We start from the raw sequence: 23,053 nt of genomic DNA on the forward strand, positions 1-23,053 counted from the left end.
AGCTTGGGACATGTTTCAACAAACACTTGAATCAAACATGTCGTCCCCAGCTGCTTTCACCGCACACACATACTCCCGGTCTTCTAATAACCAAATGTCTCATGGTCGCGGTTCTAGTCCGGAAAAGAGTGGTCGTGGTGGTTTTAGCCAAAATCACCAGCCTCACAGTCAAATATGCAGGATAACCGGCCATTATGCCAATGTTTGTCCTGATCAATTCAATCGTGAGATTGCTACTACCACACCTGTGGCCAACATTGCTAAGGCTTTCTCCGTATCGAGTATTGCATCTGATCTTCCCATCTCTGACTGGTACTTAGACACGGGTGCATCAGCGCACATGACTCCTACTCCGGCACAACTCCACTCATCTACGCCATACGCAGGTTCAGATTCAGTTGTAGTCGGTAATGGTGCCTTATTACCTATCTCTCATATTGGCACTTGTTATTTGAATAACTCTATTCATCTGTCTAAGGTGTTAGTTGTTCCCGGACTCACTAAAAACTTGCTTTCAGTGAGCAAATTAACTACTTATTTACCTATTGATGAGGTTTTTACTGATAATTGCTTCAAAATTCAGCATCGGGAAAATCAACACATTCTGGCTCAAGGCAGTCGTATGGATGGTCTGTACTTGTTGGATGATACTAAGTCAGCTCTGGTTGCAGCTCGTACGCCTAAAGCATCTTTTGAACTGTGGCACTCTCGGCTTGGTCATGTTGCATTTGATGTAATTTTTTTTACATAAAATTGGGAGCATATTTGTTACTGCTTTGTTACCTAAACCGATGATTTGTGACGCTTGTGAGAAAGCTAAAAGTCATCGATTACCTTTTGTTCGTGACGAAAAACGATCGTCTTCTATTTTAGACATTGTGCATTATGATTTATGGGGCCCTGCGCCGGTTAACTCTGAATCTGGTTTTTGCTATTATGTTATTTTTGTGGAGGATTATTCTAGATTTACATGGCTATATCTATTGAGACATAAATCTGATTTCTATGAAGTGTTGCTTTTTTGTTGAAAATCAGTTGTCTAGTCGTATTAAAACTTTTCACAGTGATGGGGGCACATAGTTTACCAATAAAAAGGTGCAGATGTTATTCCGGGAGTCGGGCATACACCATATATTTTCATCTCCATATACGCTTGCTCAGAATGGACGAGTGGAACGTAAACATAGGCACGTTACTGAAACAGGTCTTACAATGTTATTTCATTCCTTTACTCCTATGAAATTTTGGATGGAAGCTTTTAGTACTGCCGTATATGTTATAAATCGTTTTCCCTCCAAGGTGTTAGATGGAAAATCACCCTTTGAGTTATTATTCTCAACTGTTCCAAACTTTGCACACTTTCATTCGTTTGGCTGTAGGGTTTATCCGTGTATGAGAGACTACACTACAAACAAGTTTGAGCCACGGAGTAGAGCTTTTATTTTTTTGGGTTACAGTAGCTCGCACAAAGGGTTTCGTTGCTACGATCCTTCTACTTTCCGCATCTATATATCTCGTCATGCTAAATTTGATGAGTCATCTTTTCCATTCTCTAAGTCTCCTGATAGGCACAATTCTCAATTTCTTCCTATCTCAGAATTTACTGAACCAATGTGATTGGATGGTCCATTGAAATTGCAGCTCCCAAATGTAAATCCTGATTCGGCTCCTCAACCAAGATGAGCATACTACATCAGTTAGATGTCCAAAATGTGTTATCCATTATTGTTTCCAATAATTGGCCTCTACATCAGTTAGATGTCCAAAATGCCTTGCTGAACGGTGTTCTATCCAAGCCAGTATATATGGAACAATCCCCTAGCTTTATTGATCCTCAATTTCCAAATCATGTATGTCGTCTTAAAAAGGCGATATATGGCCTAAAGCAAGCTTCTCTTGTGTGGTATCAACGATTCAGTGATTTTCTCATACACGTTGGATTTTTCTGTAGTCGTCCTGATCCCTCACTGCTCATCTATAATCGTGGCTCGTCCACTATATATCTCTTTATATATGTTGATGATATAATTATGACAGGAAATTCTTACGATGACTTGAAATCTTTCATCTCTCGCCTTCATCAAGAATTTGCCTTCACTGACCTTGGAAAACTTGGTTATTTTTTGGGTCTTGAAGTCACTTATACTTCTTCTGGAATTTTCTTGAATCAGGCTAAATATGCTCGTGATATCCTTCAACGAGCATCTCTTGAAGAGTCAAAACCTGTCTCTACACCCTTGGTTGCAGGTTGCCAACTTTCAACGGACGGCCAACCATTTGAGGATCCTACTTTATATCGGTCATTAGTTGGATCGCTACAGTACCTGACAATTACACGTCCTAATTTGTCCTTTGCTGTAAATCTTGTTAGTCAGCATCTTCAACATCCTACCATTGCTCATTTTCAAGCGGTAAAACGAATTCTTCGCTATGTAAAACACACTCCAGCTTTTGGCTTAAGTTTTACACGTAGCTCTTCGTTTTCTCTTGTTGCATATTCTGATGCCGACTGGGCTCGTTGTGTTGAAACTAGACGATCTACTTATGGCTATTCTATTTTCCTTGGCGGTAATCTAGTATCTTGGAGTGCCAAGAAACAACCCACGGTCTCTCGCTCTAGCTGTGAATCCGAGTATCGAGCTCTTGCAAATACAGCTTCTGAAATGGTGTGTGTGCTCCAACTTCTTCGTGAGCTTCAAGTCCAGCTGTCTTCTTGCCCGACTCTTTATTCAGATAACAATAGTGCTATCTTTCTCAGTCAAAATCCGAATTCTCATAAACGTGCTAAGCACATTGATATTGACTTCCACTTTGTTAGGGAGCTTGTTTCCAATGGTCAGCTAGAGACTCAATTCGTATCATCAGACTTACAGGTTGCTGACATTTTACGAAAGCTCTCCATCGCCCTTTGTTTGAATTTTTCAGAGACAAGCTACGTGTTGGACCCCATTCGACGTCTTGCTTGAGGGGGGTGATAGCATAAAATAATGCAATGATTTAAGTCTCTAATTGTATTCTTAATAGCCTTCATCAAGGGATAGTATCAATCCTTGATTTATCTCTTTCCTTGTTTAGTTTAGAAAATTCTTGTATATATTGTGAAGTGTGTGATGAATATTCTAAAGGCAAATACAATATTTACACTCACATGAACTAATAAGGGTGAACATTCCGGAACAACTCTGAATTTGGTATGGTGAGTATTTTGTGGAAATTCAAAAAAATCTTCAATATTGGACTTTTTATATAATTTTATAGTCATGGACTCTTATGAACAAGTTTGGCGTATATAGAAAATTTTTACCCATTTATTACAAGCTTAATATCATAAGACGTCCATGTCATGTTGACTTGAATCTACACGGATTCTCATGGTCTTTGTCGAAACAGAGATAAAGATCGTGTTTAAAGCATCAACAATCATACTGAAAAATTCATTTTTGGTGCTAAAAATTGCTCCAATGGAGTTTTAAAACGCATCTTATTTAATCTTTTTGTGGTTTTAAACAGTAGCTATCCATTTATGAGTTTGCACGATAGCAAATGCAAAATAGTTTTTACACATTATATGAATATTGAATTTAAATCCCTGAATATTTATCATCAAATATAGAATGGGAGATACTTACTTGGTTCGGTTGGTTGAAGGCGGAATAGGCCGTTTTATCATTTGGAAGAAGCAGGAATAGTGTTTGATGAAAACGGCGATTCTAGAAATAGGTCAACTTTATATAGTTGGTGTAATGAGGGTAATTACATGATATATATATATATTATAATGATAACCCCAATTTCCATAATAACCCTATAACCAAATCTGAATCACACATTATTAAAATCACGCGGTTGATATTCAAACTTAGATTTACTTCATAAAAAAAAGCGCGGGGTAAATATGTCATATCGCTCATGATAAAATTTACGTATCCAAATTTCGCTCATTTAATTTCTGAATTTCGCTCATTTTATCATTTTATCAGTCAGTCAAAAGTATCATTTTATCAACTCAGAGTATCATTCTATCCGGGAAAACTATCATTCTATGCAATAAACCTAACATATATCATTTTATCAGTCAGTCAAAAGTATCATTTTATCAACTCAGAGTATCATTTTATCCGGCAAAACTATCATTTTATCAGTTTTATGTCATTTTGTCACGTTAAAGTATCATTTTATCAGCTTATATGCAATTTCTTCAGCTAAACTATCATTTTTATAAGGTTACTGTCATTTTATCCGCTTAGATTATCATTTTATCAGGTAAAAGTATCATTTTATTAAACAAAAATGTCATTTTATACACCAAAAATACCTATCATTCTATCGGCTGAAAGTATCATTCTACCCGACAAAACTATCATTCTATCGGCTGAAAGTATCATTCTATCCGGAAAAACTATCATTTTATCAGTTTTATGTCATTTTGTCACGTTAAAGTATCATTTTATCAGCTTATATGCAATTTCTTTAGCTAAACTATCATCTTTATAAGGTTACTGTCATTTTATCCGCTTAGATTATCATTTTATCAGGTAAAAGTATCATTTTATTAAACAAAAATGTCATTTTATACACCAAAAATACCTATCATTCTATCGGCTGAAAGTATTATTCTACCCGGCAAAACTATCATTCTATCGGCTGAAAGTATCATTCTATCCGATAAAACTATCATTTTATGCAGTAAACCTAACATTTATAAGCTAAAAGTATCATTTTATCAACTCAGAGTATCATTCTATCCGGAAAAACTATCATTTTTATAAGGTTTCTGTAATTTTATCCGCTTAGATTATCATTTTATCAGGTAAAAGTATCATTTTATTAAACAAAAACGTCATTTTATAAACCAAAAATACATATCCTTCTATCGGCTGAAAGTATCATTCTACCCGGCAAAACTATCATTCTATCGGCTGAAAGTATCATTCTATTCGGAAAAACTATCATTTTATGCAGTAAACCTAACATTTATAAGTTAAAAGTATTGTTTTATCAACTCAGAGTATCATTCTATCCGTCAAAACTATCATTCTATGCAATAAACCTATCATTTTATCATCTTATCATTTTATCAGTCGGTCAAAAGTATCATTTTATCAACTCAGAGTATCATTCTATCCGGCAAAACTATCATTCTATGCAATAAACCTATCATTTTATCATTTTATCAGTCGGTCAAAAGTATCATTTTATCAACTCAGAGTATCATTCTATCCGGCAAAACTATCATTCTATGCAATAAACCTATCATTTTATCATTTTATCCTTCAGTCAAAAGTATCATTTTATCAACTCAGAGTATCATTCTATCCGGCAAAACTATCATTCTATGCAATAAACCTATCATTTTATCAGTCAGTTAAAAGTATCATTTTATCAACTCAGAGTATCATTCTATCCGGCAAAACTATCATTCTATGCAATAAACCTACCATTTTATCATTTTACGTGATATTTGGCAAAATTCAGAAATTAAATGAGGGAAATGACAGTTTTACCCCCGCACTTTTTTTTATGAAGTAAATCTAAGTTTGAATCTCAAAACTATCATTCTATGCAATAAACCTATCATTTTATCATTTTACGTGATATTTGGCAAAATTCAGAAAATAAATGAGAGAAATGACAGTTTTACCCCCACGCTTTTTTTTTATGAAGTAAATCTAAGTTTGAATCTCAACCACATGATTAGAAATATGAGTGGTCCAGATTTAGTTATAGGGTTATTACGATATTTAGGGGTTATCATCTGATCACAACTATATATATATATATATATATATATATATATATATATATATATATATAGTTGTGATCATATGATAACCCCTAAATCACGTAATAACCCTATAACCAAATCTGGACCACATGTTTTTAAAATCACGCGGTCTAGATTCAAATTTAGATTTACTTCATAAAAAAAAGGCGCGGGGGTAAATATGTCATTTCGCTAAGAGTGATGTGTTTTGTAAACAAGAGTGAAGTAAAATCATGCTAAGAGTGATGTGTTTTGTAGACAATAGTGAAGTAAAATCATGCTAAGAATGATGTGTTTTGTAAACAAGAGTGAAGTAAAATCATGCTAAGAGTGATGTGTTTTGTAAACAAGAGTGAAGTAAAATCATGCTAAGAGTGATGTGTTTTGTAAACAAGAGTGAAGTAAAATCATGCTAAGAGTGATGTGTTTTGTAAACAAGAGTGAAGTAAAATCATGCTAAGAGTGATTTGTTTTGTAAACAAGATTGAAGTAAAATCATTCTAAGAGTGATTTGTTTTGTAAACAAGATTGAAGTAAAATCATGCTAATAGTGATGTGTTTTATTAACAACAGTGAAGTAAAATCATTTTAATGGTGATGTGTTTTGTAAACCACATTGAAGTAAAAAAACGACAACATTGTAAAATTTTTAATAAACAGTAACTCTGAATTAGCTGATAAAATCGTATTATCAAGATATAAACAACGAATTGAGGTCCTTGTGGAGTTGGCAAACAAAAATTAGATATATGAAAATGATTATGAAATGAGATAATCGTTGCTAAATTTATCCAATCTAATTCAAATTATATTCATATATATTCGTACTTTTTTCAAATTTTGAATGACAAATTATGAACCTTTCCATTCTTATATCTGTGAAATCGAAGATAATATAGTGGACTATGTACATATCATTCAATGATATAATTGGTATCATAATTTGATTCAGTTATATCTTTTTATTAACATTTTTCTCTCATTTTCTTCATCCCCTTTGCATCCTTTTATTATATCTTTTCTTTTTCGCCATCAACAATTGCGGACGGCCGCTGCATAAGCGGCATCAGCTCTTGCCATTGCTTCGCTGCCTTAATAACAGACATCTTCGCTAGAATTGATCAGGGAACGCCGGCAGGTTGAGGTCGAAATCCCGGTGGCTAACAGTGAGCTCCACCCCTTCCGACCAACTGGCGGCGGTGGCGCCATCGTAGTGGCAGCGCTTGTGCCCTCCCAACGCCTGCCCCGTGGGCAAGCGCTTGCGGCAAATGGCGCACTCGTGGACTCTCCCTCCGGCGCTGGAGAAGGGTGCCGTCAGAGAGGAGGTGCAAGCTGCTCCGCCACCTCTTTCGTGAGAGAATGAGAGAGTGTGTGTTTGTGTGTGCGCGTGAATAGTGTGTATATGAAAATATGAGAATAAAGTTAATTTCCTAAAATACCCCTATGCAGTTTTTATTAACTAACAATATTTACTTATTTTGGTCATTGGATTAAGATAATGAGTGGCTTAAATTTGTTCTCTAGTTATACACTTACAATTAGTTATATTTTGATCACTAACACACACACACACACACACACACACATATATATATATATATATGTGGGCAAATTGGTAAATGTACATTGTTACAACCGCCCAAAAACGGTAGGTCCGAAATTCAAGCGTGATTTAGCCACGACCTTCCATCTTCTCTGCTCATTTCTCACACCAAATCTCTCTCCCCTCAATTTATCAACCCAATTCGTCTCCTCCACTTACAGCCACTTTCAAAACCCTAGCCGCCACGGACAATCTCCACCGATCGTCGTTCGTCGTCTATTTCTTTCGAACATTCATCCACGTATTGTGCGAGCATTTCTGGAAGTCGACGAAGAGGTAGGGTTCAAAGAAGTTTAATTTATGGGTTCCATCCAACGTTTATCCCCGATTTTCACCGCCTATCGCATCACCCAGTCGGCGTTTCACAAATTTTACCCCCCAAAAATGATCTTTTCAAAATCTTACTTCTTTGTGGTTAGGGTTGACTCGCTAATTGTTTTTGTAATTATTGTGTGGGTTACAAATGTTTGTTGACCCATTTTATGGATGAAATCTCGTAGGGGTTTGATTTTTTCTGTTCGTTTCCCAGATTAATAATGACGAAAACAGGACGTCCTTCAACTTCACAACAATCGCAATCTGAAGGTGGGCATTATATTTCAGTAGCATGTCGAATTACCGGGTGATTGTAACTGTATATTCAATGGGTGAATGTAGTATTTGTATGTTCATTAATTGATTGAATCTGTACATTACGTAGCTGTATATATGCATTATATAATTTGTTTTATGCATCATGTGACTGCAGTTGTACATTGGTCAAAGAGTGAATGCAGTATTTGTATGTTCATTACTTGGTTGAATCTGTATATTACGTAGCTATATCTATGCATTATATATTCTGTTTTATGCATCATGTGACTGCTGGTAGTGCATTGGTGAAAGAGTGAATACAGAATTTGTATGTTCATTACTTGATTGAATCTGAACATTATGTTACTATTTCTATGCATTATATATATATATTGGTTTTTGCATAATGTGACTGCTGTTGTACAAAGGTGAAAGAGTGAATACGATATTTGTATGTTCATTACTTGATTGAATCTTTACATTAAGTTACTATTTCTATGCATTATATATCTTGTTTTTTTTCATTATTTATGTAGTAGTTTACATTATTTGTCGTATTTGGCATTATTTGAATGCTTGCTGAGTGATGTGGGTGAAATGTTGAATGCAATATACCTATGTGCATTATTTGACTGAATCTGTACATTATGTAGCTGGTAGTTTACATTATTTACCATTTATTAGGCATTATGGGACTACTTGTGTACATAAGTGAATGGTGAAAGTCATATTCCTTTGTACATTATTGGATTGCTTATGTACACTAGTTATCAAGTATTATACATTATTTATCAAATATAAGGCATTATGTGATTGTTGTTTACATGAGTGAATGGGTGAAAACCAGAACTTCCGAATCTGCTTGTATAATATTCCTTAGTGCATTATTTGATTGAATCTGTACATTATTAAACTAGTAATATACATTATGTATCGAATATTATGCATTATTTGACTGCTGTGTAAATAGGTGAATGAGAGAAAGTCATATTTCTTTGTGCATTATTCCATTGCTTCTGTACACTATTTGTCAAGTATTATACATTATTTACCAAGTATTATGCATTAATTGACTGCTTGTGTAAATGGGTGAATGGTGCATTATTTAATGAAAATGTGACACAATATTGATAGCTTCCCATTTAAATAATGTTCTGATGTTGTATGTTGGACAGCAGCGAAGCAGCTGAGATTTAGGAACAATGAAGTGAAAAAAATCCTAGATAAATACTGAGAAAGCAGATGGATGAAGACGAATCTGTACATTATTAAACTAGTAGTATACATTATGTATCAAACATTATGCATTATTTTACCGCAGTGTACATAGGTGAATGGGTGAAAGTCATATTTCTTTGTGCATTATTTCATTGCTTTTGTACACTATTTATCAAGTATTATACATTATTTACCAAGTATTATGCATTAATTGAGTGCTTGTGTACATGGGTACAATCACCACTGTATAAAATCACCATAAAAACATCTCATCCAACTTTTACATTATATAACATAAATGGTCCATTACAGAAACTAAAAAAACCATTATAGAGTAATATATGTACATTATGGGTATCACTAACCTAGCCACGACGAAAACTAAGACCTAAAGGAATGCATCATACTCGCGGTCCTTCGTAGAGTTTGTGTTTCACACAATATACTACAACCCTAGCCCCCATAATTGGGGCAACCCTAGGGGAACGAAGAAAACCTAAACCCCACCTTATCAAAACATGGAAATCATGTTTCAAAATAAACATAGTGAGACACGATGACACAAAACACGAATTGCATGCTCTACAACGAACGAATACTGTAACTGATGTGGATTGAATTTAACATCTTCAATACGTAAACAAGAACGGAAAGAGAAAAATTACCTTCTTCCATTATCGAGAGAACGATGACTGCCACAACGCCAACAGCAGACGTTTATAATACTGAGCATGCGTCGACCAAAGCAACACCGGTAACGGACGAGCGAAAGCGTGAAGAGAAAGGGTAGGGAGAGGGAGAATTCTGGAGCGTGAGATTGGAAAAAAAACCGCAAAGATTTTTGAGGGAGTAAATCATGGAAATTTCCTTAACAACCATATTGTTGATTCTCACTATTGCCCTTTACGATTTTAATATGGATTAAATTTAATGATTTCAACAAATAAGTTAGGCCATAGGATTTGAGTAAATAAACGCATGAGATTTAGAAGGAGAAAGGAGAAATTATGGGAAAAGGAAATGAATACATCCATATATATATATATATGATTGTATTCAAATCCTTTTCCCCTTATAAATCCTTTCTCCTTCTTAATCTCATCCATCGATTTACAGTGATCTAATGGTTTAAATCTTAATATGAAATTATAAAATTTTCTTAATTTTTAACGTGTAAAGGGCAGAATAGGGAATACCAATTGGAGTTAGTTATGGTATGGTCCATGATTTCCTCCGTTGAGGATTTCTGCACTTTCTCAACTTATTTTCTTCAGATTTCGCTGGATTCTTTCTCCATTAGTCGGGGGTTAATTTGGGTCGATCACACTGCGTGAAATTTGTATTTCACAGATTCGTCGTTTCTGTATCAAGCGCATACAGATTTTGATTTTCCACGATTGTTCGATTATCAATGGAAGAAGGTAATCCACCCGATTTTCGCTCATGTTTATTGATTCCGATGTTTTCAATTTTTACTCAAAAATTAGTCGCATTACCTAATCTGTGTAGATCATGAAATTCGTGTTTGATGGTGGTGTGCCTCTTTACTATTTTATCGAAATATGATTGACGTTTTATGATTATGGGGTGGCTACGGTGCATACGTATTACTAGGATTGTTATTTCATGTGACATGGGCGTTCAATAATTCCCCCAGTGTTGCCGATTTCTGGGACTAGGAGTGTTGTATACTATGAGATTGAAAACATGTATGTATGTCCGCGAATTAGAGCCATCCCTATAGTCTTTGATTTTATATTGACTTAGTAGTTGGACAAAATTATACATGTAATGTATCAGTATGATTATATAATGCACTCTTTCTGTTCGGTAATGTATTGTATATTTCATATAATGCATCTTCAGCTTAACATGTGTTGTTTCGTGTTCATAAACAGTTAGGGTTGTGCCTGCCTGTTCTAGGGAATTAAAGCCTGTAGTTGGTCAGAAGTTCCAATCATTAGATTTTGCACTCGCGGTTTATGATGTGTATGCCAAGGCCGTTGGTTTTGATACGCGCAAACAAGGGGTGAGGAAGGTGGAAGATGTTACAACCTGGTATTATGTCGTATGCAATAGGGAAGGCCATAAGAAGTCCAACGAGGATGACCAGTTGAATGCTCGTTCCGGTTTCTCAATGAAGCGCCGACGCTTATCCAAGAGATGTGGTTGTAAAGCGAGTATATCCTTCAAGTATTTCTCTGATAATGGACATGCAGGTTATTCGGTACAGGATTTCAACGAGGTTCATAACCATGATATGGTTGAGTCAGAGCATCAGCAGTTTATGTCTGTTAACCGTCATTTGGATGACGTTCATCAGAAATTCATACTTGATTGTTCAAACGCGAATATTGGACCCACACTGACATTTAAGGTGTTGAAAGAAACTCTCGGTGGGTTTGACCTCGTCGGTTGTACGGTTGGTGACATCAGGAATGCTTCACGCGACATTAAAGCATATGCACATGGATTCGATGTGCAAATGGTGTTGGACGACATGGCTAAAAAGAAGGAAATGTCTGAGTCGTACACATATCATTATGAGGTTAACGAGAAGAACCAGTTGGTTGCTTTGTTTTGGTGTGACAGCTTGATGAAAATGAATTACCATATGTTTGGTGACATTGTAGCCTTTGACACCACGTATAACAAAAACAGGTATGTATGTTTCTACAATAGTATGTGCATTATAATTAGGTTTGCATTCATTATAATACTATTTCAGTTGCATTATTCAGATTTGATTATCTTTTAATTGTTATTTATATTAAGTGCATTATAAAGATATTTGCATACATTACGACACCGTTAATGATTCATTATATTTTCCTTTTATTAATTTAATAACACGGAAACGATTGTTTATGAAGGTATTGCATGATATTCACTCCTTTCACGGGAAAGGACAATCATGGAAGACCTGTAACCTTTGCGGCTGGCTTGGTATGCAATGAGAAAACAGGGGCACTTGGCTGGTTGTTTAGACATTTCGTTGAATGCATGGGCATAGCACCGAAGATGATTGTGACAGATCAAGACAATGGAATGTGATCAGCCATTGAAGAGGTTCTGGTTGGCACGCGACACCGATGGTGTATGTGGCACATAATGCATAAGTTGGCCACCAAGGTTCCAAATAGGTTGTTGAGGGATGAAGCTTTCAAGAAGGAATTCAGTGCATGCGTTTGGTCGGATGTGCTTGAGCCGGACGAATTTGAAGAGGGGTGGAAAAGAGTTGTGGAAAGTCATGGGTTGGAAGACTTTGACTGGTTTAACTCGTTGTACGAACACAGGCATTTGTGGATACCGGCGTATTTTAGAGATTTTCCACTGGGTTCGATGATTAGGACTACGTCCATTTCTGAATCGGAGAACAGTTTCTACAAAAGATTTTTGAAGCCTCGTGCGAACATAGCCGAGTTCTACTTGAATTTCAACCATGCCGTTGAGTTTCCGCGAAACAGTAGGACAACTTTAGACTACCACGATGCCACTGTTTTGCCCATTTTGGCCACTACCTTGTCGTTCGAGAAACATGCTTCGACGCTATACACCGATACTATGTTCAAGAGAATACAGGAAGAAATCGTTGAGGGTAATGATAGATGTCGCGTGCTAGGATTTTCTTCGACTGAATTTGTTGGCACATATAAGCTCGGGGATAGCAATCGCAAATCATATTTGGTGACTCATGATAGGAGTGATGATTCATATTATTGCGAATGCAAACTCTTCGGTAGGCATGGATATTTGTGCAGTCATATTTTTTTCCTGTTCAGGAACAATGAATTGAAGAAAATACCTGATAAATACTGCCAAAGCAGATGGATGAAGACTCCGCTAGCCAAGGCGGTCCATGGGGAGTTTCATGATGCCTTTCCTACCAGGTCTGCTGTTGACGATAGGCAAACAGTGTCAAAGCAAGGCATTTCTATGTTCTACGGTTTCCTCCGGCGATTTGAGAGGGACATTGAATTGGTAAGGGCATTTGTAGGCGGTGTGGAAGAACTTGGTAATTCTATACAAGCTGGGAATCCGACAACGTCAGCATCTGAAAAAGGCGAATGATTGAAGAGTTTTATGGTATGGTGCGGCCTGAAGTGGTTGAGGTCTATCCTCCAGATGTTGTCAAGACCAAGGGGCATGCAAGCAGCTCAAAGAGCCGACTGATTTCGAAAAGAGAAAAGGCTCTAAAGGATGCTAGTAGGCCTCTAAGACGGTGTAAGGCTTGCGATGAGATGGGCCACCATGACTCCAAAAATTGTCCGATGCTTAAAGAGATGGAGATGGAGAAAGAGTTGGGGAAGGGCAAGCGTACGCTTTGATGTATTGTATGGATTTATTTAGCGGGATTATTTTATTTTATGCGTCTTTTTTCTTATTCTGTGGTGTGTTAGAATTTTATGTTTCATCAAACTTAACTTAACTCAGACATGAAAGTTTTTTTGAAAGTCCATGTTGCTCATTTGCCGTTTACAATTTGTTATTAGGCCCATCACAAACAAATGTAAGTGTGGTACCAAATAATGCTGTAACACTAAACACATGATGAACCAACATAACATAATAGTGCATATAATAAGGAAGATTAAATTCAATAGTTAGTACCGCATACACCATAATGAAAAAAAGCAAACATAATGCATTAAGAATAGCCACTAATGTACATATTAAACCAAATAATGCACACGAAATAATGCAGGAAAAATGGAAAATAATAAACGCAGTAAAACAAATAATGCATAACCGAACGATGCGTGAAGATTCCAAAACATTGTGCCAGTGCTTGGTTTGTATTGACCTCCATACATAACGTGTATATGTACTGCATGGTTGTTAATTACAATTACATAATTTTGTAAGTTAAGTATATTATTTTCCACTTATTGTTCATTATAAATAAAATACATGAATGTGAATGCATTATTATCTACTTATTTTATGTTAGTATGCAGTGATGTCTTATTAGTTTGTACCACAAGACAAATACAAGCATTGTGTTAATGTAAACATTCATAAAACTGGCACAGGCCATTGTTCCCAAGAAGCATACTAGTAGAAGTTCTAACAATTGTACTTTGCAAAAATAAGATATCCATAAAATTCAAGAGTTTACTTCAATGCTGCCATTACTTGTCCCATCACCATTTGTATAGTGCATAGAATATATCAATCCAGCCCGTACTGGTCGACCCAATTTTCAAAGTTGAATTCCACCAGCTTCTCTTTCCAAAAATGCGTGGCTTGCTTCTGGTTGTCACCACCTCTAGTGTTGTAAGCACACGTCAGGAGGGTCCTTGCATATTTGATGCGGAACATCTCCAAGTTTTTGGTTCCATTTGCATTAAGGCCACAATCCCAGACCTTCTCCCTTTCACCAAAAAAAGTTTCCATGTGCCGCATGACGTAGATACTTGCCTCGTCAATGAAGTTGTTGTTCCTCCAAGGCATGGTTACCACGTGGGTTCTGCATTTTCGCACCTGGGTTGCCATTTTCGGAACTTTGCACCTCGTAAGTGCTTCAGCAAGGAAATTTTGCTGTACCACCAAACAAAGATGTTTATTTCTTCAGTTTACTAATAACTATGTTTATCATATGGCAGCCTATTGTAGTAAACTTATTACTTACCAGAAGGGGTGGTGTCTTGCCATACTTAGCTTCGAAGGAGGCGTGTGGTTCTGCCAAACTATGGTCTAAGATATTCATTTTGCCATGCGGCAAATCAAAACAAATCACATACTGATGCGCTGTACCCCATATGGGGAAAAAGATCTGCACAACGACGGGTTATTTTCGTAACTAATGATTCATAATGTGTCAATGTGATTCAATCAATAAATCGAGATAGTACTATTCATAGTTGCTCATGTAGTTATAAATTGGAAAAAAACTACATACCTAATGCACAAATTTACAAGCTGTAATGTGTAGTTAGCCAAATAATGCAATAAGACATAAACTTGAGAGACTGTTTCAAATTAAATGACAACAACGTACAATGTAGGCCAAATAATGCACAAAGCAACACACACTTATGTCACGACCGCCCTTACTAAGGATAGTGAAGACCGGGAAAACGTGACGAGGGGAGGGACTAAGGAGCGGGGAAGAAAAGGGGGATGCAATGAAAGACAACAATAAAGGACGAGATTGAATATGAAAACCCAATTAACTTCAAAAAGAAATATTTTGGTCTATCGAATAGTTAAACAACGGATTAATGTCTCAAGGTAAATAATGTCGTAACGTAGTGTGGGAAAAAAATGAAATACTTTATCAAGAACGATTCGAAACAAGGAAGCGGAAAAACAAGTATCAAAGGAGAGTCATAGGATGACGCCCATGTATGAAGACACGACACATCCAGGAATTCCTAAAGCTCACTCAACATCCATCGCAACATCCCGCTCAACCTGCAAAATTTTAAAAGAAATGCAGGGCGGAGTACTTGTTGTACTCAATGGGCTCATGCCGAAAACATTTTATAACAGTTATGTCATCCATACCAGTGAACTCGAGTTTTACATGTAGTTAAGAAATATCATCGAGAACACAAAAACATTTTCATAGTCTGGCCAGACAAAACAATCTCCCCACTTTCTCATCAATCAATCATTCACATCCTCTTACCATAGTGCGACGAAAGTGTGGCCACACTATTCGCCCACGAGACCGGCCGACTTGCAAGGACGGCTCCCGATCCCACCTGTGTACACAGCCTGATAGGGTTTGCGGCCCTACTCAGACTCGAATTCGTTTATCATAGCCCTATAGCCTAATGGAGCGAACTCACAAACTAGGCATCAAGCACAATCTCAACATAGCTCTATAGCCTAACGGAGCAAGCTCAAACGAACTAGGCATCAAGCATAATCTCAACATAGCCCTATAGCCTAACGGAGCAAGCTCAAACGAACTAGGAATCAGGCAACAATCTCAACATCAAAACAATCATGGCATGACATAACAGTTTAAACCACCCTTATAGCTCCACAATCATATTTTTGAAACATAAAAGAGTTTAGTAAAAGAAAGCCCACCTCGATTGCTTAACAACACAATTCCAACTTATGCAACTCTCGTTCCTCGAGCTCACGTATGCTCAATCACCCTTGCCAACGACAACACAATCAGCTTTCCATAAACTTATGTTATCATGCTTGTCCTATTGTTCCTTTTTATCGTTTCCCTTAAATTACCCGTCCCATCATTCATCGACATAAGGAAAAACATGCCATAATATTTCTCAACGTGTCACACATAATCACGTCATAGGATACTTTCCCAAATCATACATGCATCATATAGTTCATCAAACTTAGCAACAAGTGATATTTTTACATAACAACAAAACTGGTAGAACTGCGCGGTTGGTTTGTAAAAATCACCAAATATTCATCCGACCTCATATTAAGCTAAAATTTGGTCACAACCCATTAGACACATTCAAGTTCATTCAGGTAAAGTTTCACACTCAAATAATGTCATTTGGTCAGTCAAAACATTAATACCACTCTCTGGTCGGAATATAAAAATTCTGGCAGCATTGCGCAGTTCATTTGAAAAATTCACCATAAATTCATCCGATGTCCAATGAGGCTGAAATTTTTACAAGACTCAGAAGACACTTCAAATATTCATCTAGTTCAAGAATAACATCAAACGGAGGGCATTTGGTCGGTCAAACAGAATACGAAACTTTCTGGGCGAGAACACAAGTTTCTGGCAGAATTGTGCAGTCAACTTCAAACATTTATTAAAAATCTATTTTTCGACAAAAATGGCTGAAATTTACAAGAGACACATAAAACACCTTGAAATTTACTCGGTAAAATTTTCATATCAAAATTCGATCATTTGATAGGTCAATTACACATCAGAAACCGCTGTTCAAATGTCACAGATTTCAGGCTCACAAATTCGAAATTAGGGTTTCTTCCTCAATCATCCAAATACAATTTTTCATGCTTATAACACACAATCATGCTTAAAAAGGTTCTCATAATCATGTTCTCATATAATCACACATCATTCACCAATGAATCGTTCAAACTTCACACATATTCATTCAAAATCGCATATTCACAAATCTCCTCATACAAAACACAAATTCCCACCGATTAATTATGCGATCTATGATTCCTATACTCACTATATGCATGAGGAAATCAAGAACAAGGATTCAATGGAAAAGATGAGAAAGAAAATTCAAATATACCTTTCTTGTTCAAAAACAATCGGTAGGAAAGATAATTGATGCGATTCTTCGATGAATCTTGAATTTCCAACTCCAAATTGATGCAAGAACAAAGGATTGGTGAAGAATTGGTGGAGAAGGAGAGGAAGAGAGGAAAAAACGTGTGGGAGAGAGGAGAGGGAGAGAAAAAAGCGTTGAAATAATGGGGCAAGGGTTTGGGTTTCTCCCTTTTTATATTCTAGGATTAATTCTCCACTTAAATAAACAAAAATAAAAAATAAAACAAATTGTGGAGTGAAAATAGGGAAAAAGGGACGTGTACTAGGGGAGTATTTTAAAAAAAATATATTTAAATCCTTAATTAAATAGGAATAGGATTTAAATTAGTAGTTTCTTGTAGGAAAAGACTCCCACAAAATAGGTAACAAATAAATTAATCCCACAAGTAATTGAAAGGCATATGGGCGAAAATTATGTAGAATAGCATATGGATAATTTGATTTGGATTTAATTTAGATAAATATCCCAAAGCAAATAATTAAATCCAAGAAAGAAAGTATTATTTCCAATGGATAGGAGGGCCGAAAATTCCAAATAATATGGCTAGAAATATATGCATGATCCCACTTAATTTAATTCACACATTGGAAGCTTAATCACATTAACTCACATAACCCACAACAACTAATTATACATAATTAACTCAAACACATAGAGACTCAATTTCCACAAAAGAAATTCTTAATCAACATCCACATCAATAAAAAAAGCCATCAAATAAAAATAAATAAATAAATAAAAAGTCACAATTTTCCGGGGTGCTACAACTTACCATATCATAAGCATCCCATTGAAGGTTTCCCATACTTAGCGCTTCTCCAAACAGTGTGGTCCAGAAGGTATCAAGTTGACGCTTCTCATTCCATTCTGCCGGAACGTCGACAACGGTTTCCTTCTGGAAATTATTTTGTAAACTAGTTACATACTTAAAATTATTTCGTTAGGTAGAACATGAGATTATAACTTAGATCACTCACGCAAGGATTCGTGGAGAAGAATAGCCTTGACACTGTCTCTGGGGCTTTTAGCTGCTCCATGTTGTTCAAATAAGAAGCCCATGTGTCTACAATTGGAGGGCTGATCATGTTGAATGGCGCAAATGATTGGAACTCACCATGCAATGTTTCCCTGTCTTTGTAGACAACGGAGTCCCTGAGAGGCATTAAACAGTTAAACAACAATGAATTATGTATTACATAGCACAGGAGCAAAATTACCAAACTTACTTGTTTGTTGCTACCGTGCTTAGCACCCAGTAATACAGCTCTATGTCCACAATGTTGGCTTTGGCTGTAAGTCTAACAGCGCTCTCATTGAATGGCGACCTTGCTGCCGGACTTGCCTTTTTTATTCTAGTCGCCGCCCCGGTCACCGCCTATACATGAAAGTATGGATATGTAAAATACATTTTTAACACACTTGAGCATACGAACAGTCCATTAACTCTTTGAATTAGGTATAACAGCATCATCATGATGCATGAACGAATATATTTAATGCATATCTATATGTACATAATGAACGGTTTATATGAAATAATGAACATGCAAACATTACATTCACTCGCTGACCAATGTACAAAAGCAGCCATATAACGGGGCCAACATACAATATAATGCAATGTTATAAAAACATAATGTACACATTCAATCAATTAATGAAAAATGCCATATTGTTATTCACACATAGACCCATGTACTATATCAGGCATACATCGCCTGCCACATTACAATAAATTCACAATAATATATAAATAATGTACTCATTCAGTCAAATAATGCAACCATTAATTTTGCAATCTAAGAGTTACACGTTATAATTTATTGTATTTCAAGGCAATACACTTTTTCTTACCACATCTCCCGCCTCCTTTTGTATCACCTTTCCCTTTCCTTGGTCATGCGGAACCACAGTAGGCATCACCACCTCCTTCACAGTAACACCCGCTCCAGACTCGTCAATAACGGGCCCCTTACCCTTACACTGCGGTTGTTTCTTTTAATAAACAATAAAGGACAAAAAAATGCATGTTAACATGTTTATAATGTAGAATTACATGTATATAATTCCATTTTACACTTATACCTTACGAGGCAACGGCTCTTTCCCCTTCCTTCACTTTGCTGCGGCCCCCTTACTTTTTGGTTCTGTGTTGTCATCCTTTACATAAAATAGGAAGTTAGTGAGGACGGTATGTCAACGAAATCATGACATTATATAATTCAATTTATTTTTAAGAAGCACAAACCTTGGCACTGTCCCCTCCAGCTCCACCTTTCTGTCCTAATGCTCCTAACTTTAGGCCCGCTGTCGATGTCTTGATTTTTCTAGTTTGGCAGGTACCGTCTGCGTCTATCCCTACCACAAATGGCAGACGGACAGCTTCTCCTATGGAAGCATTCACCTGTGCCTTATTGTAACACAATTATAATGAGTTAATATCGAAAACCATTGACAGTACTCAACGATATGTATATGGATGCCTACCTCAGTAGTGCTCCGCAATTCCCCGCCGTGCGCTAAGTCTGATGCTGATGCCGGGTGTTGTTGTACATTAACACCTGCACCAGCGTTTATGATACCCGGGATATCATAAACAAACGGCTCGGGCATGGCCATGCCTCCTTCGAAATCTTCACCTCCCGGCTGCCCAAGAATTGGAGCTTCCTGTGCAATGTCAACAATTGGGGTCTCTATGCCTCCAGTGCCACTCCCCCCAGCTCCATCTAACGGTTGCGTCGCAAAAGGGTCAGGGCAATCGAAGCCATCTAGGACAAAAGACGGCCTGGTGGTGCTCTTGTTCATTGTCTTTTTTTTTTATCGTAGGCTGCCATCATTTTTTCTAACTCAGCGATCCATTCGGGACTAAACTCTTCTTCATCATCCTTAGCCTGGGTGAGTCTAGTGATAATTTCCTCGTCCGCCACCACATTTTGATCATCAATTCCAAGTAGCTTTTTCACAATCTGGTTCCCAACACGGAAGCACTCGTCATCCAGCAACTCCACTGGGATTTGATTGAAATCATCCAACCAAGCAGTAATTGCGCGTGCCATCAGGGTGCTTGAAGCAACAAATTGTTTTCTGAAACTGTATGCTTTGCGTTGGCCTGGTGTTGCCGCCTCTCCTCTGGTATCCAATTCCAACTTCTTACCTTCTTCTTCTTCCAACCACTTATTATTATCGAGCTGTGCTTCTAGCCTCCCAGTTCCGTACTGGCCGTGCTCCACGTCAGCCCTTTGCTTCAAAGCCTCGGCTGTCCAACCTTCGATCGTTGGCCAGGAACGGATCACCCTCCTCCTGCAATGAACCACCCGGTCCACATATGCACCCTGAAAATAACAGATTTATAATGTAATTACAGTAATGCATAATGTAATGCAATAATTACAGCTTTATAATGTAATTACAGTAATGCATAATGTAGGAAAAGGGGCATCTAATGCATATTTTAAATCACATACCACCAAAAAGTAGATTGGCCCGCTAAAATTCACACTCTGGCGGTTTTCCCAGCTTGGATAAGTAGCCTCGAGCAAAGAAAGGACGTAACCACACCAGTTTAAGTTTCTAATTCCGTCGACATCATCAATGAAATTCAGAATCTTGGGCTTGCAATGGCCATCAGATGGGGTCTCTATCAATGCATTTTCCAGCAGGAACATAAAGAGCTTCTTGAAGACCTTGCCGCCATTCACCTCATGCATCATCAGTTGGGATATGTCCTTTGGGGTCATTTTAAAACGACCCTTCCCACATCGAGCAGCAACCATGTCGTTGAAAGCGAAGTTGCTTTGATGTTCCATTGGCCGTGAAATAGGTGTTCGCCCTCGAGGAAATCCCAACGTCAAATGGACGTCTTCCTCATCTAGATCAAGGCTTCCACCCCCGACAATCCAATCTGGCATCGAGCTAGATTAAACGCGCTGAGCACCCAATAGGCAAGGTGACCGGGAATCTCCTTCGCATCGAAACACAAGATAGACTGAAATCCAAGTTCGGCCACGGCTTCCTTTTGCTGCGGCGTTAGACTCTTTAAGCAGGACAAGAACTCGGCAGGTGTACGTCGACAATACAAATAGTCGTCCCTTCTGCCTTTGTTCTTTTTGTCATCACATTCATTTTGCGCAGTACTAGTTGTTGCTTCCGTTAGTCATGCGCGGAACTTTTGGGCGATTCCAACAGGCAGTAGATCATCTAATGCGTCTTATATGTCTATCCTTAACTGCTTCGTCCCTGTCCAGTAGCACCAACATGCATCATGAAACGTGCAATATAAGGAATACCAAAAAGATATATATTGTATAAATAAATGCACCAAATGAACATGAAAATTACAATAAAAACTTTCCAATGTCTAGCAACAGATATAATGTATTCGTTTAGGTAAATACTGCAGTGACATATAGTTATATTAAACAGAATGTAACAATTACTACCTTACTATTTGACTATCTAAAACAGAAGTAAACATAATTCATGCATATAGGAAAATAATGCATTACCATATGCACGTAATGCAGAGATTATATAAGGTAATGAACTAACAAATATTCCAGTTGTTGTTTGACAATTTAAAACAGAAATCAACTTAATACATTCACATAGTCAAATAATGTAATCACATCGGCAAATAATGTAATACACTCTTGTACAGAAGCATCAAAATAATGCCTAAAAATTGATACATAATGCATTTTAATAATCAAATAATGTTCAGAATAAATCAACAAATGCACCATGAATATTGCAATCACCCATTGTCACATGTCCAACAACGGTCACATAAAACATAAACCATGATAAATAATGCACTAAAATAACTAAATAATGTACAGATCCGGTCAGGTAATGAACATACAAATATTCCATTCACCCTTTGACCCATGTACAACCACAGTCACATGATGCATAAAACAGGACAAATAATGCATTCAAAAAGCCAAATAATGAACAGAATCACTCAAGTAATGAACATATAAAAATATTTCGTTCACTCTTTAACAATAAAAAACACCAGTTACATGATGCATAACACAGGATATTTTGATGCATATGAATACTGATATAATGTGCAGATACATTACAGTAATGAACTCACCAACATTGCATTATTTTATACAATAATGTCCACCACTATACGGATAATGGATACAGAACCAAAATTAATGCACACGTTTCTGAAAATAATGTACAAACTCAACTAAAACATGTGGGATTGAAATCCAAATATATCAAGCACAAAATCAGAGCAAAAGTCCAGGTATTCGAAAAGCAAATAAAAACAGAATCTCACCCTCTTTCGCCGATTGTTGGGAATTTGACGGTCGTCCTCTTTTAGACATTTTGTAATCTGCGCAGGACACCGAACAATCAAAACCCTATAAAATTTTGTCAACAAATGCGCGCGGTTTATGGTAATCGTTTGAATCGTGGTGTGGGTGATGTGTGATTGGCGAAAGTTGGGGAAAGGTTTCTTAAAAATTGTATAGTAAACCATTAAAATAACAGTCTGCAAACCCTACCTCCTCTTAGACCGCAGCGAAATTTTGTTCAAAACAGGAAGGGTAATTGGAAATCAAAGCAAACACCGGTTGAGATTTCGAGAAAACGGCGTGATCTTGAATGGGGGCG

At 37.0% G+C, this 23,053-nt stretch overlaps 3 protein-coding genes across 5 annotated transcripts; 2 read left to right on the top strand and 1 right to left on the bottom strand.

The window, feature by feature from the left end:
* Positions 1–10,569: 10,569 nt before the first annotated feature.
* LOC121781559 (protein FAR1-RELATED SEQUENCE 5-like) lies at positions 10,570–12,212 on the top strand. Its single transcript, XM_042179282.1, has 3 exons — positions 10,570–10,579; positions 11,057–11,819; positions 12,032–12,212. The coding sequence occupies exons 1-3, from the start codon at positions 10,570–10,572 to the stop codon at positions 12,210–12,212; spliced, it is 954 nt and encodes a 317-aa protein (XP_042035216.1).
* Positions 12,213–12,269: 57 nt separating this feature from the next.
* Positions 12,270–13,229, top strand: LOC121781560 (protein FAR-RED IMPAIRED RESPONSE 1-like). The gene has a single exon (XM_042179283.1). The coding sequence runs from the start codon at positions 12,270–12,272 to the stop codon at positions 13,227–13,229; it is 960 nt and encodes a 319-aa protein (XP_042035217.1).
* A 927-nt stretch (positions 13,230–14,156) lies between these two features.
* On the bottom strand, positions 14,157–17,433 carry LOC121781786. 3 transcript variants are annotated; one of them, XM_042179474.1, is made up of 3 exons: positions 17,381–17,433; positions 14,791–14,934; positions 14,157–14,699 (listed from the first exon to the last, which is right to left on the bottom strand). In XM_042179474.1, the coding sequence occupies exons 2-3, from the start codon at positions 14,866–14,868 to the stop codon at positions 14,331–14,333; spliced, it is 447 nt and encodes a 148-aa protein (XP_042035408.1). In that variant the 5' UTR covers positions 14,869–14,934; positions 17,381–17,433; the 3' UTR covers positions 14,157–14,330. The 3 variants fall into 3 exon arrangements, with proteins under 3 accessions (XP_042035408.1, XP_042035407.1, XP_042035406.1); XM_042179473.1 differs by lacking the exon at positions 17,381–17,433 and adding an exon at positions 16,203–16,264; XM_042179472.1 differs by lacking the exon at positions 17,381–17,433 and having other exon boundaries at positions 14,791–15,248.
* Positions 17,434–23,053: the final 5,620 nt, after the last annotated feature.

The sequence above is a fragment of the Salvia splendens genome, chromosome 20 (assembly GCF_004379255.2).
Source record: "Salvia splendens isolate huo1 chromosome 20, SspV2, whole genome shotgun sequence".
NCBI classification, from domain to species: domain Eukaryota; kingdom Viridiplantae; phylum Streptophyta; class Magnoliopsida; order Lamiales; family Lamiaceae; genus Salvia; species Salvia splendens.

Bases quoted from the DNA above. Each gene is read 5' to 3' on its own strand.
- LOC121781559 (XM_042179282.1), top strand. The intron at 11,820-12,031 runs GTATGTATGTTT...TTGTTTATGAAG, and splicing joins ACCACGTATAACAAAAACAG to GTATTGCATGATATTCACTC.
- LOC121781560 (XM_042179283.1), top strand. From the start codon at position 12,270: ATGCATAAGTTGGCCACCAAGGTTCCAAATAGGTTGTTGAGGGATGAA.
- LOC121781786 (XM_042179474.1), bottom strand. From the start codon at position 14,868: ATGAATATCTTAGACCATAGTTTGGCAGAACCACACGCCTCCTTCGAA. The intron at 14,700-14,790 runs GTAAGTAATAAG...TTGGTGGTACAG, and splicing joins GCAAGACACCACCCCTTCTG to CAAAATTTCCTTGCTGAAGC.